Source organism: Salvelinus sp. IW2-2015, unplaced genomic scaffold, assembly GCF_002910315.2.
Source record: "Salvelinus sp. IW2-2015 unplaced genomic scaffold, ASM291031v2 Un_scaffold3894, whole genome shotgun sequence".
Lineage (NCBI taxonomy): Eukaryota > Metazoa > Chordata > Actinopteri > Salmoniformes > Salmonidae > Salvelinus > Salvelinus sp. IW2-2015.
Genome location: NW_019945168.1, coordinates 19,117 through 34,968, shown reverse-complemented (window position 1 = coordinate 34,968; position 15,852 = coordinate 19,117). Strand labels below are relative to the sequence as shown.

General features: G+C 41.3%; 1 protein-coding gene across 1 annotated transcript in view; it reads left to right on the top strand.

Moving 5' to 3' along the window:
• The window catches only part of LOC112076631 (GTPase IMAP family member 7-like), a 23,114-nt gene extending 8,579 nt beyond the window's left edge, over nt 1-14,535 (top strand). Inside the window, exon 4 of the mRNA XM_024143351.2 lies at nt 11,624-14,535. Coding sequence (XP_023999119.1) covers nt 11,624-12,243 — 620 coding nt within the window. The 3' untranslated portion in view covers nt 12,244-14,535. The remainder of the gene's footprint in view (nt 1-11,623) is intronic.
• The last annotated feature ends 1,317 nt before the right edge of the window (nt 14,536-15,852 follow it).

Here is a 15,852-nt window from a genome sequence, read left to right as displayed (position 1 = left end):
ACAGATAGCAGAAACTCCCAATAACAAGACAGTCAGCAGAAACAGATGGCAGAAACTCCCAATAACAAGACAGTCAGCAGAAACAGATAGCAGAAACGTCCTACAAAAAGACAGTCAGCAGAAACAGATGGCAGAAACGTCCTACAAAAAGACAGACAGCAGAAACAGATGGCAGAAACGTCCTACAAAAGGACAGACAGCAGAAACAGATGGCAGAAACGTCCTACAAAAAGACAGTCAGCAGAAACAGATAGCAGAAACGTCCTACAAAAGGACAGACAGCAGAAACAGATAGCAGCAACTTCTAACATGCCATTTATTTAACAGGTGTATTTATGTAATTATGAACAGAGTAAACCGAGCTGTAACTTAATGCAAAATATATTTCTTTAGTTGCACTGGAATTGTCAGTATTTTGAACAGCAGAAATCCTCATCATCATCCATTGATAATGTTGTCCCATTAAACAATAGTAATCTTAATTTGCCACTAGTATGTGAATGCAGACTCTGGCGTAGCTCACACCCAGCAGAGGTCAGGACCCCTAGAAAGCATATGAACATGTCATTAACCATAAAATTCATGTTTGGAATTACAGGAAATTATCTTTAAATGCGCACAATTTTCTCTCAGCCTAATMMAAAAATGTGTAGAATAGCAAGAAATTAGCTCAGAGATTATTGATGTTGAATCCTTGTCTGGTAGGGAAACTTCATCTTTATAGTTCAGTTTAGTTTTGGGGATTTTGTTGCATTATTTGACTTTAAAATATACATTTAGGCAAATTTTATAACGGAAAAGATTTGTTTAGGGAATTTTCTAAATCCTTTAAATCCTTTATTAATTTCCATTTGTCCCTATGCCTGGAAATCCCCGTGTCCAGAGTAAAAGATCCTAAACTAAAAAAAAGTGTTTAAAATTAAAGCAAATGGCAATAATGGATGTTAACTGGAAAAGTATCTTATCGTTTCTTGCAGTAGCCCATCTGTGACTTTAAGAAGTATTTATCTGATTGGTTTCATGTATTTAGTCAGTCTGAGTTACATCTGTGCTGGCTTGTCATGTCATTTGTCCAAAGGTTTTTCACCTGTGCTGGCCAGGTGATATTTCAGCTCCAGGTGGCTTGAAAGATGTGGAGGGTTTACACTTTTTTAATAGAATAATAATTAACAGTCCTTTACCTGGTCATCCCTGTTTTTGTTTTACTACACTTTTAGTTTTTCTTCCTGTTTTTAAGTTTGGTGTAGGTTTTTCTTTTTGTTTACCTCTTCTAGGGCAAATTTAGTGGGTGCTCATGGAGGGTGTATTTTAGGTCCCATTTGTTGTTGCTAGTCAATTCGGTGGACTCCCAAATGTGTGCCCTTCAGAACCCGTCACGCCCTGGCCGTAGTTATCTTTGTTTTCTGTAATATTTTGGTTAGGTCAGGGTGTGACAGGGGGGATGTTTGTGTATAGTTGTCTCGTCTGGGGTGGTTGTATGGTATAGGGGGTTTTGGGAGAGTGTATGGGTTTGTGTTTAGTGTAGGTGTCTAGGTAAGTCTATGGTTGCCTGAATGGTTCTCAATCAGAGACAGCTGTCATTCATTGTGTCTGATTGGGAGCCATATTTAAGGCAGCCATAGACAGTAGGCTTTGGTGGGTAATTGTCTATGTGTCAGCACTGTTATGTTTGATATAGCTTCACGGTCGTCTGTTTGTTGTTTTTGTTCGTTTGTTTCGTCTTTCTAATAAAAGGAAGATGTATTGTTATCACGCTGCGCCTTGGTCCTCTATTCAAAGTTACGACGATCGTAACAGAGACTTTCCTGTTTTGTTTGGGTTGTTGTTAGTGACGCTTTGTTAGTTCCCCCTTTTTTTTGAGCGTCAATTTTTGGTTTCTTGCTGGGGAATATAACAACATGGGGGCTCGTCCGGGATCTTGTTTCCCATTATAGTCTCTCTACGCACCTACTCTGAATGTCACAGTCGTGATAATGGACGGACCAAGGCGCAGCGTGAGTTGAGTTCCACATCTTTATTTAAAGTGAAACTTAAACAAAAACAATAAACAAACAACGGAACGTGAACTACGTGGTGCAGAATGCACTCACACAAAACAATATCCCACAAACGCAGGTGGGAAAAAGGGCTACCTAAATATGATGGTTTTGTTTGTCTTGTTTATTTTTTTTAATCATTGTACCTAAACTGTATGTGTAAACATGTATACGCAGGGCCCAGCTGTAAAAAGAGACCTTGGTCTCAGTCTGTGTTCCTTGTTGAAATAAAGGTATAATAATTAGAGGTAACGAGCTGCCTCTAATTGGGAACCATACAAACCACCAACATAGAAATACAAATGCTAGAAAGCCCCCTAGTCACACTCTGACCTATACCCCATAGAGAACCCAAAGGGCGTGACACTGAAGCTCTGTTGTGCCCAGATATTTGAGTGTTTAAAATACACTTGTGGTAGTTTCTGTCACTGACATCCACCCAGAGTGTCACGAATCCCGCTTCCTGAGTCTGTTTTTGCCTGTGTTGTGTCCTGGAGTGTTTTTCCGGTGTCCTGGAACGCACCCTGTCTGGTTGCCTGGCGACGTAGCTAGTTGGGAGATCTCTGATTACCCGCACCTGTATCCCATCAGCTATCTGCACACCTGGTCCTGATCATCACCCCTCCACTTCATAAGCTCTGACCTGACATCCATTCCCTGCCGGATCGTTAGCCATGAACAGTATGTTGTGCCAGCGTATCAGCCTCCAGTTTGATAGAGTTTGTTTTGTTCTTTTGTACGTCTTGCTTGCCTTGAACTTACCTCCGTTTGTTCTGTCTACAGTCATTCACCCGGAACACTCACCCCATTCCTGCCTGGTCGTCGGTGGCTTCTGTTACTCCCTTGGATCTGCCTATTCACTCCCATCAACTCACCTCCGCTGCCCGCTCCGCCACCTGGATCTTTCTACCTCTACGTTTAAACTTGTAAATAAATACTCACCTTCGTCCTACTCTCCTTGTCCTGGTCTGCTTCTGGGTTCTACTTTAGAAAACCGTGACACAGAGTGAATAGGTGGAATCATTTTGAAAGTTGCATAAACACACAGGCTAATAAAGGATAAAGAGCTTAAAGGCTCTCTTAAAGAGGATAAAGGCTTTAAGTTGGAAGCATTTATGGAAAACCCTACATGAGAGATGCTAGACAAATGTACGAAGGCAAATCTGCTCATCATTGCTCGTTATGACATCAACGTTATACATGTCGATTCAAAAGCAGTAGTCAAAGAGTTATACTGTTTTGGTGGAGGAGGAAAACCTTCCGGAGAGGGAGGATGATTAACATGGTCCAACGTGTGGTAGAGTACACCCTATAGCTCGTGTTTAGACATCGTGTTGAGCTTGCTGAGAGAGGTTGCTGCAGGGAAACACCTTAAACACAAAAACAAATCTTTTGGAGCACGTTAGCAATTTTCAAAACAGATTGCACCGCGCCTGTGAATTTGCCATAAAAATTTGCATATAAAAATAAACGTTTGGTATGATAGAAAGGCCTGAAGCCGCACTTTCGATGTGGGTGAACAAGTCCTTGTTTTGTTGCCCGTTCCGAGGCCATCATTGCAAACTAGCTTTTCAGGCCCTTACCTCATAGTGACAAAAATTGGTAATCTGGATTAACTGATTGCCACTCCGGAGTGCAAGAAAAAACCCTGGCTGTGTCAACATGTTGAAAACATACTCCACCCGCTACAATTGGGCAAAGAAGTTGGTGGAAGGCAGTAATCATGTTCTGCCTGTGGCCACTGCTGTCACCATTGACTATAGTCTGCCTCAAGAGCATAATGAAAGCCCAATACACCCTTTGCCTGTGGGACAACTGAGTAACTCAGAGATTCTAGAAAACCTTGTGGTTTTGGCACACTTGTCTCCAGAGGAAAACGGCAACATTGTTGCGCTGCTTTTGAAATATTAGGGTTTATTCTCAGATCTGACAACTAAGACAAATATGCTATAGCATGACATTGACGTTGAGGACCCCAATCACACAACATGCCGATCCCCGCCGTGAGGTGGAGTTTATGGTTGAGCATGGCATTGCGCAACATGGCAACAGTCCGTGTAGTTTGTCCTATATATTACTATCTAAGGTGGATGGGTCTCTGTGGTTTTGTTCTCAATGCCGTTACTAAGTCAGACTTGTACCCTTTGCCCAGGGTTGACGATTGTGTGTTTGTTGGTTTGCTTCCTGGCGTTAAGTTTTAGTGTCAAATTTAGTGGGTGCTCATGGAGGATGTCCTTTAGGTCCCAGTTGTTGTTGTTGCTAGTCAACTCAGTGGATGTGTGTGTTTTTCATGAGTGTTTCATGAGTGTTTTTCAGAACACTTCCTAGAACCTGTTTCATTTGTTGTTAGTGACTCTTTGTTTGTTCCCCCTTCATTTTCATCATCAATTTTTGGTTTCTTGCTGGGGAACGTAGCGATCATAAAGCAAATGAGGAAGAAAAAAATATTCTATGTATACCTCTTAAACAAAGAAGAAAAATGTAATGTTTGTCAATTCCGGAAATCATCCTCTCTATCAGATTTTTGTCTAATGTCTAATCTGGCAGAGTGCTTAAAGATCTGATATAATGTTTTTTTGTTTTATTGTGGTTTTGAAATTAATCATAATTATAACACAAATGTTTCTTAATGTTTGTTATGTGAATTTTGTTATCAATGTTCATAAACTTCAATTAATATACTCAGTCTGCAACCCAGAGTTTGTAAGATTCTGGTTGAATGAAGCAGACAAGAGTCCCAGTTTACAAAACTAAAGTGTTTATTCACGAGAACGCTCTGAAGTCCATTATACAAAGACATCCATGTTATAGCTGCACACAGACTTCCACACAAACAGTAGATATCCTATGCACATACATACACACAAACAGTAGGTATCCTACACACATACTGTCACGGCTGACTAGGTGTGTAGGTAGGAATCAGGTGCAGAGAGCAGAGAGTTCCAGGGGAAAAATGCACTTTATTCCAGCACTGAAAATTGTAATGCTCAAAACACAGGGTGCAAACGCTGACCAACCCAAACACAGGGTAAACACGGTCCGGAGCACAACAACACCTACGACACGTGAACATGAAAAATAATCCCGCACAACAAAGGGCGGGTTCCACAATCTTACATAGGGAAACAAATCAAGAAAACACAAAACGGAACAGGTGCAACTAATAAGACAAAACTAACAGAAAAGGGAAAAGGGATCGGTGGCGACTAGTAGGCCGGTGACGACGACCGCCGAGCACCGCACGAACAGGCGGGGGAGCCAACTTCGGCGGGAGTCGTGACACATACATACACACAAACAGTAGGTGAGTTTTAGGTAGCTTTCGCAAAAACCAGCAAAAGATATAAAATTAATCACTAACCTTTGGACAACTTCATCAGATGACAGTCTTATAACATCATGTTATACAATACATTTATGTTTTGTTCGAAAATGTGCATATTTATAGCTACAAATCCTGGTTATACATTGTGAATACGTAGCAACGATTCACCAGAATCTCCGGAGATATTTTGGACACTCACCTAATCTGACCAAAGACCTCATCATAAACTTTACACAAAAATACTTGTTGTATGGCAAATGAAAGATACACTGGTTCTTAACTTCTTGCCACTAGGCGTGTGCCATTTCGACATAGCCCAAATGCGTCTCCAAATTAAACTGCCTCGTAATCAATTATTGCTCGTACAATATGCATATTATTATTACTATTGGATAGAAAACACTCTCTAGTTTCTAAAACCGTTTGAATTATTTCTCTGAGTGAAACAGAACTCGAGGTAGAGCATTTTTCCTATGTCTGTGTGAGAATGGCAAATTTTCCCATTTGCTCTGAGATCTGTCATTAACTTTTACTGCCTTCTATTGGTTGAGATGCACTGCATACGCCTTCCCCTGGTTCTTAGCGAATAGGGAGAGTTGAAAATGAGTCTCTACGCAGTTCAGAAAGTTAATAAATTGATTGGAACCGAGGTGACCAGCCTTTTGTATCCTGCGCTGACGCAAAGAGAGACTTGGAACGTCTTTTTAGAACCTTTGGTTTTAGAAACTAGTTATATCCGGCTCTGTTTTTATTCGATATAGGCTTTAAAGACCTCATAATCTTGTTATTTTGAACCGAATTATATTAGTTTATGTCAGTATATTACGATTTTCGGATATTTATTTTCTGAGCCCTGTCTGAAGTTGAGTTCCTCTCTCTTTCGTGCTAATGTTTCCGGCTAATTGCAACGTGTAAGACGGCGTTTTCCAACCTTTCAACGATTCTTTTTGACAAAGGATCCCTTTCCCAAGACTCTGATGGAAGCTCGTCCAAAAAGTAAAAGCTATTTATGATGTTATTCCGTATTTATGTGGAAAATGTAAACGGATTTGTCCACCATTATTGCGTCACTAGTCTAGCTGTAACGCACACTCTATGTCTAGTAACGTTAATTTTAAAAATCTAACTCAGCGGTTGCATTAATAACTAATGCATCTTTCATTTGATGTCCAACCTGTATTTTTTAGTCAAGTTTACGATTATTTATTGATTAGAGAACGTGCCTTTCCAAGATGGCGCATGACAGATTGCTGGATTTTTTCCCACTATTCAAGTTGTGTAACCACGAATTGTGCGGCTAAATATGCACATTTTCGAAAAAAAACTATATGAATTGTGTAATATACAGGACTGTCATCTGAAGAATTCTGAGAAGGTTAGTGAATTTTTTTTTATTTTGGTGGTGAATACGTTATCGCTATGTTTGGCAGGAATCAAAGCTATTGTTTGGTTTGCTACTGTGCTAAGCTAATATAACGTTATATTGTGTTTTCGCTGTAAAACACTTAGAACATCTGAAATATTGTCTGTATTCACAATATCTGTGTCTTTCAATTGCTGTACGCTGTGTATTTTTAAGAAATGTTTTATGATGAGTAATTAGGTAATACACGTTGCTCTCTGTAGATATTCTAGTCTTTTGTGATGGTGGCTGCAATGGTAAACTATGATTTATACCTGAAATATGCACATTTTTCTAACAAAACATATGCTATACAATAAATATGTTATCAGACTGTCATCTGATGAGGTTGTTTCTTGCTTAGTGGCTATTTATATCTTTATTTGGTCGAATTTGTGATAGCTACTGATGCAGTAAGAAAATGGTGGAGTAATGAGGTGGTGTCTTTTGCTAACGTGGTTAGCTAATAGATTTACATATTGTGTCTTCCCTATAAAACATTTTAAAAATCAGAGATGATGGATTGAATCACAAGATCTGTATCTTTCATTTGATGTCTTGGACTTGTGATTTCATGCACATTTTATTTTATGATATCCCTGTAACTTTAGGCTAGGCTATGCTAGTCAGCTTTTGTGATGGGGGGGCTCCCGGATCCGGGTTTGTGAGGCGTTAGAGGTTAATGCAACCGCTGTGTTAGATTTTCTTTTAATAACTTTACCATAACATACAGCTTGCGTTATTGTGAGACAGCGCTCACCAACAAGGCGGAGAATAGGAGTCAACATTTTACACAGAAATACGAAATAACATCATAAATGTTTTCTTACTTTTGCTGTGCTTCTATCAGAATGTTGTACAAGGAGTCCTTGGTCCAGAATAAATCGTTGTTTGGTTTTAGAATGTCCATTTCTTCTGTCGAATTCGCGCCACAATGTAGCCAAGGTTGCTAACATTCCCATCCTCTTTTGACGCAAAGAACGGAAAACTCAAGTCCCAATAAACGTTGAATAATCTGATAAAACTCGGTTGAAAAAACCTACTTTATGATGTTATTATCATATGTATCAAATAAAATCAGAGCGGGAGATATTCGCCGTGTATACCGAACGCTTTTCAGAAGACAATGTCGAGCTCCCCAGCGCGCCTTCGAGGACAAAGAAAATACCGGACCTGTCACTCCAAAAGCTCTTATTCGACCTCAGATCAAGCTAGACAACCCATTCCACCTTCCACTGCCTGTTGACATCTAGTGGAAGGCGTATGAAGTGCATGCATATCGATAAATAAAAGCCAGTTGAATAGGCAGGCCCTGAAACAGAGCCTCGTTTTCAGATTTTTTACTTCCTGTATGGAAGTTTGCTGCCAAATTAGTTCTGTTTTACTTACAGATATAATTCAAACAGTTTTAGAAACTTCACAGTGTTTTCTATCCAACAGTAATAATAATATGCATATTGTATGATCTAGAATATAGTACGAGGCACGATTTTTTCCAAAGTGAAAACAGCGCCCCCCTATTGACAAGATTAAGTAGACTGTCCCATCTTTCAATAGCTTTAAAACTGAGCTCTAAAACAGTAACATTATATATGTTAGTGTAATTGCACAAATCTGTTAATTGTTGTCGCCTGCTGAGAGGTGAAGCTATTAGCTGGACCTTACAGGTAACTGACAGAATAAAGGAAACACCAACATAAAGTGTAGGCTGTTGGGCGAGCCGACAAAACTGCTTCACTGCACCTTGGCATAGAATCAACAAGTGTCTAGAACGCTATTGGAGGGAAGCGACACCATTCTTCCATGAGAAATACCATCATTTGGTGTCTTGTTGATGGTGGAAGAAAACGCTTTCTCAGGTGTTGGTCCAGAATCTCCCCGAATATTTCAATTGGGTTGAGATCTGGTGACTGAGACGGCCATGGCATATGGTTTACAGTTTTCATGCTCATCAAACCATTCAGCGACCTCTCATGCCCTGTAGATGGGGGCATTGTCATCCAGGAAGAGACCACTCCCATCAGGATAGACATTATTCACCACAGGTTGAAGGTGATCACTCAGAATGCCTGTGTATTTACTGGTGTTTACCTTGGTCTCTAAGTGGTTGAGAGGACCTAAACCACGCTAGGAAAAGGCACCCCACACCATAGCTGCCAGAACCCTCAATTACACAAGTTTTTCCATTATTTCTGCAGTTACCTGTACATTCCGAGTTAAGTTTAATTTCCCCTGTAAAGCAAATGAGAGAGTGTTGCTAGGCAAAAATAATTCCACTCAGGACAGGCAGAGTCTGATTGGGTGTTGCTATTATCAAACTCCTCCTGACAATTCAACATTGTGTGTCTGCCCAGAAACATAAGATAGTCCACAGCTCTGAGTAAAATTAAATGTGTTGCACACAGACCCAGCACCTTCAGGGGGAAAAYGTTGAATAAAATAAAAATGCATTGTGAAATTTAAGTATATAGTTACCTAGCCTGGTCCCAGATCTGTTTATACTCTTTTCCAACTTCTGCTCAGTGACACCCTCAGCAGAGTCTGAAATAAACTTTTTTTGGACCCTGCTCAGGCATCTCTTTTACTCCAGCCACGTTAGGTTAACTCAGTCTCTACCTGACTCTCTTCCCTTGTACCTGCAGTGGACCTACACCAGTGTTGAGACTCTACCNTCGGGAGGAACTACTGAATATAAGAGCAACGTCAACTCACCATCGTTACAACCAGGAATATGACTCTCCCGGTGCGGATCCTGTGTTTTGCCTTCCACCCAGTACAATGGATCTGATCCCAACCGGCGACCCTAAACAACGACGCCGTAAAAGTGGCAAATGAAGCGGTCTTCTGGTCAGGCTTCGGAGACGAGCACATCGCGCTCCACTCCCTAGCATACTACTCGCCAATGTCCAGTCTCTTGACAACAAGGTTGATGAAATCCGAGCAAGGGTAAGATTCCAAAGAGACATCAGAGATTGTAACGTTCTTTGCTTCACGGAAACATGGCAGCCTACCACCTCTGAGAAACCCCAACCACCCAGCAACTTTTTCCTATTAGTGGTGAGTTTGTACAGCCTACCCCGGCTCCCCGAGAACCCTGCTTACCTCCTCTGGAGCAACATTCTGGGGATCCTGGTACCTGCTGGGGTTTTCTTTCTCAGTGCTCTCTTATTTTTGAGCTACAGCTTTCTTTGTTACCTTCAGACCGATCTAAGATAGTGTATATTATTACGCTAATGTCGGTAAGGGTGCTCTCCTGGGCTACGGCAGTTTGGGAGCAACAATCCGCCATTTGTTGTCATCTGGAGGATTTCATGGCAGAGGTGAGGAAGGTATTCGAGTCTCRGGTATCCGGGAGAGAGGCGGCCAGTAAACTTCTTGAATTACYTCAAACCTCCCATAGCGTGGCAGACTACGCGGTTTATTTCTGCACGTTGGCTGCCAATAGTGCCTGGAATCTGGAGTCTCTTTTCGATACCTTTCTTCACGGATTATATGAGGTGGTAAAAGATGAGCTAGCTGCCCGGGAATTGCTGGTGGACCTCGACTCCCTCATCGCCKTAACCATTAGAATTGATGGACGCCTAAGGGAACGCAGGAGTGAGAGGAGGTCTGGCCTTGGGCACACTCYTTCATCCGCTATGGCTCGCTCACCTTCGAAAGAATCCGTAAGTTCCTAAAGGCAGGTTTTCCGAGAGGATCCGAAGCCACCGAGGTCCTCGTGAATCAATCACGACGGGTGAGGTTTGGATACTCCTGAGCCCTATGCAATTGGGAAGAACTAGGTTATCGGTTGGGGAACGCTCACGTAGGCTGAGTTCCAACTGTTGTCTGTACTGTGGAGGGGCAGGACATTATTTAGRTACCTGCCCTGTTAGGAAACCCTTGTCTCTGGTACAAGTACTCTGGTGAGCCAGACTGGGAGTTCCCTAATTCCCATCACCCGCACACCTTTTTTTTGTGCTTTTGCTGTGGGGAGACCAATCTAAGTCTCTTCGAGTGCTCATTGACTCTGGGGCTGATGAGAGTTTTATGGATGCTACTACTGTTTCTAAGCTTGGTATRCCCACWCTACCTCACTCGGTTCCCATGGATGCTAGGGCACTGGACGTCCGCTCAATAGGTGGAGTCACCCATAGTAATGTGCCCGTTCATATATGGGTTTCAGGYAACCACAGTGAGACRATACAGTTCTTCCTCATTGCATCTCCCCAAGTTCCTGTTGTCTTGGGATTTTCCTGGCTCTAAAAACACAACCCTGTTATTGACTGGACCACGAGCTCCATTCTGGGTTGGAGCACATTTAGCCACTCTCTGTCTTCAAGCAGCACAGCCTTCCCGAGACGTCTTCCTCAGGATGTTAGCAAGGCTTTGGCTGTTTCGTCCATTCTCACAGAATACCATGACCTCCTAGAAGTGTTCAGTAAGGCACGTGCTACTTCCCTTCCCCCGCACCGTCCTTATGATTGTGCCATTGATCTTCTCCCAGGCACCACACCACCTCGGGGTTATATTGGCTATATTGGCTATATTCTCTATCCGGGCCGGAGACCAAGGCTATGGAGGAGCACATAGAGGAGTCTCTGGCTACTGAACTGGTTATGACCTTTTGCCTGTACACGACCATTATTTTGCCTACCCCTTTTTGGATTTAATAAACTTCAAAGGCTCTACCATCTGCCTCCTGTGTCTGCATTAGGGTCTCGCCTTGTGCCCTTATAAAAAGTCAAAAATAATTGTACACATTTCAGCCCCTAAATTGAAATATTCAATTCAACAACTGAATTGACTGAATTGAAATGGAATTGACCCCGACACTGTTGAATTATTACTCATTGTTATTCTTTATACTTTATACAGTGTCARTACCCTCTGACCTGAGGATAGTTCTGGTGGGGAAGACTGGAGCAGGYAAGAGTGCAACAGGAAACACCATCCTGGGAGAAAATGTGTTTAATGCAGAGTCCTCCACAAAGTCTGTGACCAAACACTGTACGAAAGGTGAAAGGAATGTTGCAGGAACAAACGTAACAGTAATTGACACCCCAGGCCTCTTTGATACAACACTGTCTGCACAGGAGATGAAGAGTGAAATGGATGAGTGTATTAAGATGTCAGTCCCAGGACCCCATGTGTTCCTGCTGGTGATCAGACTGGGGAGGTTCACAGAGGAGGAGAGGAACACTGTGAAGTGGATCCAGGACAACTTTGGAGCAGACGCTTCACCCTTCACAATCTTACTGTTCACTCGGCCGGATCAGCTGGAGGGCAAATCAGTGATGACATTCCTGACAGAGAGTGATGAGCTTCAGAAAGTCATCAATGTCTGTGAGAACAGGTTTCATGTCTTTAACAATAGAGAGAGGGAGGACCGTACTCAGGTCACAGAGCTGCTGCAGAAGATAGGGAAGATGGTGGAGAAGAATGGAGGACACTACACCAGTGAGATATATGAAAAGACTCAGAATAAGATAAAATAGGAGGAGAGAAAGAGACAGGAGGAGGAGAGGAAGAAACAGGAGGATGATAGGAAGAAACTGGAGGATGGGAGGAAGAAACAGGAGGAGCAGGAAAGGATCATAGCACAGTTTAAGGAGAAGGAGAAGAGAGAAGCAAACAAAGATTTTCGAAGTTCTCTATTACAAATAGGTGGTGCAGCTGTTACAGGTCTGGGATATTTTTTGGGATTTCCACCTTTAATAGCAGCTGGAGTTGCTATATCAGGTACAGTGTTGGTTGAGAAAATTGCATCAGATAATGACTAGTAGGGAATTCAGGACACTCACCTAAAGTTGACTTGAGATGTATGAGTCATCKGAAATATAGGGACTCTTTTTCCTGTTTGCCAAAATTCTTGTTGCTTGGTATCATTWAAAAGGTCATGGTGAGGGGTCAGGGATCATGAAATGGTCAAGGGGTAAAGAGGGCAAAATCAGAGCCAGTTGAGGATTAGCTGTCAAGGGAGATGAATGCCAAGTATCTTGCTGTTGTATATCATTGTTATCATTAATATTTTCTTTCAAAATACACTCGGTCAAAAGTTTTAGAACACCTACTCATTGAAGGTTTTTTCTTTATTGTTAACTATTTCATGCATTGTAGAATAATAGTGAAGACATCAAAACTATGAAATAACACATATGGAATCATGTAGTAACCAAAAAAGTGTTAAACAAATCAAAATATATTTGAGATTTGAGAGTCTTCAAATAGCCACCCGTTTCCTTGATGACAGCTTTGCACAGTCTTGGCATCCTCAACCAGCTTCATGAGGTAGACACCTGGAATGCATTGCAATTAACAGGTGTGCCTTGTTAAAAGTTAATTTGTGAAATATCTTTCCTTCTAAATGCATTTGAGCCTATCAGTTCTGTTGTGYCAAGGTAGGGGGGTTATATAGAAGATAGCCCTATTTGGTAGAAAACCAAGTCAATATTATGGCAAGAACAGCTCAAATAAGCAAAGAGAAACAACAGTCCATCATTACTTTAAGACATGAAGGTCTGTCAATACGGAAAATGTCAAMAACTTTGAACGTTTCTTCAAGTGCAGTCGCAAAACCATCAAGCGCTATCATGAAAGTGGCTCTAATGAGGACTGCCACAGGAATGAAAGACACAGAGTTACCTTTGCTGCAGAGGATAAGTTTATTCGAATTACCAGCCTCAGAAAATGCAGCTCTTCCTCTCAACATCAGCTGTTCAGAGGTAATTGTGTGAATCAGGCCTTCATGGTCGAAATTCTCCAAAGAAACCACTACTAAAGGACACCAATAATAAGAAGAGACTTGCTTGGGCCAAGAAACATGAGCAATGGATATTAGACCGGTAGACATTTTTCCTTTGGTCTGGAGTCCAAATTGGAGAATTTTGAATGCAACCGCCGTGTCTTTGTGAGATGCGGTGTGGGTGAACGGATGATCTCTGCATGTGTATTTCCCAACGTAAAGCATGAAGGAGGAGGTGTTATGGTGTGGGGATGCTTTGCTGGTGACAKTGTCTGTGATTTATTTAGAATTCAAGGCACACTTAACCAGCATGGCTACCACAGCATTCTGCAATGAGCCGCCATCCCACCTGGTTTGGGTTTAGTGGGACTATCATTGTTTTTCAACAGGACAATGACCCAACACACCTCCAGGCTGAGTAAGGGCTATTTTACCAATAAAGGGAGTGATGGAGTGCTGCATCAGATGACCTGGCCTCCACAATCACRCGACCTGGTTGGGGATGAGTCTAACTGCAGAGTGAAGGAAAAGCAGCCAACAAGTGCTCAGCATATGTGGGAACTCCTTCAAGACTTTTGGAAAAGCATTCCAGGTGAAGCTGGTTGAATACCAAGCTGTGATCAAGGCAAAGAGTGGCTATTTGAAGAATCTCAAATCTAAAATATATTTTTATTTGTTTAACACTTTTTTGGTTACTACAGTATTCCATATGTGTTATTTCATAGTTTTGATGTCTTCACTATTATTCTACAATGTAGAAAATAGTAAAAACAAAGAAACCCTTGAATGAGTAAGTGTTCTAAAACTTTTGACCGGTAGTGTGTACACTATACATCCATATACTCTTTCACCTATTTTTAATTGAGATAATATTTTCTGAAAATTGAATGTTTTTTGTTTAATGTTCCTAAAAAAAAAAATCCTTTATGAATATATTTTATTGCTTCCTGCTTGTGTTTTATTTCCTGAATTGTATCGTTTTTCCTTTAGTGTGTTGAGACTTTAAATTCACTTTCAATTTAAATAAAGTTTGATTTGAGTTTGATTTGGAATGAAGAATTCTTATACAAATGCATTTCCTTTGTTAAAAACATCTGAAAAATACCAGTTCTTATAGTTCTGTAACTTCAAGGTTTATAAAATTGACCAGGTTTAGATAGTGTCAGAGTCGCGTGTATAGGTGGCAGGGAAGTCAGGCGCAGGAGAGTCAAACGGAGTGTAAAATGGAGTCTTTTAATGAATGTCCCAGTAACATGCTCCATAACACTCATAAGAAAAGAACATAAACAAATATGGGTACGAAGACCCGTCGCGCACCTATACACATAAACACAACACTAACAAAAAAAACTCTGACAAAGACATGAGGGGAAACAGAGGGTTAAATACACAACAGGTAATGGATGGAATTGAAAACAGGTGTGTGGGAAGACAAGACAAAACCAATGGAAAATTAAAAATGGATCGATGATGGCTAGAAGACCGGTGACGTCGACCGCCGAGCACCGCCCGAACAAGGAGAGGCAATGACTTCGGCAGAAGTCGTGACAGATATTTTATAGTAAAAAAACAGAAGCAACTTACAATGAGATAGGCCCCAATTCCGACCCTAGTTAAGCACATCAGCACATCTGATTGGGGAGCCTATTTAGGTTGCCATTTTCCATGTTGGTTTGGTGGGTAGTTGTCCATGTTTAGTGGCCGGTGAGCACTACGTTGGCGTCACATTTTGTTTGTTAGTTTGTTAAGTGTTCTTCGTTGAATTAAAAGATGTATTCCAATCGCTCTGCACCTTGGTCCACTCCTTTAAACGGCCGTGACAATTGATGAATAAAAAATACATATTTTAATTCAACGAAGAACACTTAACAAACTAACAAACAAAATGTGACGCCATCGTAGTGCTCACCGGCAACTAAACATGGACAACTACCCACCAAACCAACATGGAAAATGGCAACCTAAATAGGCTCCCCAATCAGAGACAACAATAAACAGCTGTCTCTGATTGGGAACCCACTCAGGACACCATCAACCTACAACCCCTAGACAATACAAAATCCTCATAGATAACAAAAAACCCTAGACAAGACGAAACCTAAACAAATCACCCCTTGTCACACCCTGCCCTAACCAAATAATAAAGAAAGCAAATGTAACTAAAGTCAGGGCGTGACATCAATATACAATATTTTGTGCGTAAAGGCTCTCCCCAAGAAATGTAAGATACTTTCCTCACCCTAAAATGTGCCTAAATAGTAGTATTGTTAAGTCTACAGTACCAGTTGGTACCGAAACAGAGATGAATATGCATAGATGGCTTTCGTTCATTGATCCCTATATTCTGAACCTGTTTTCTGTG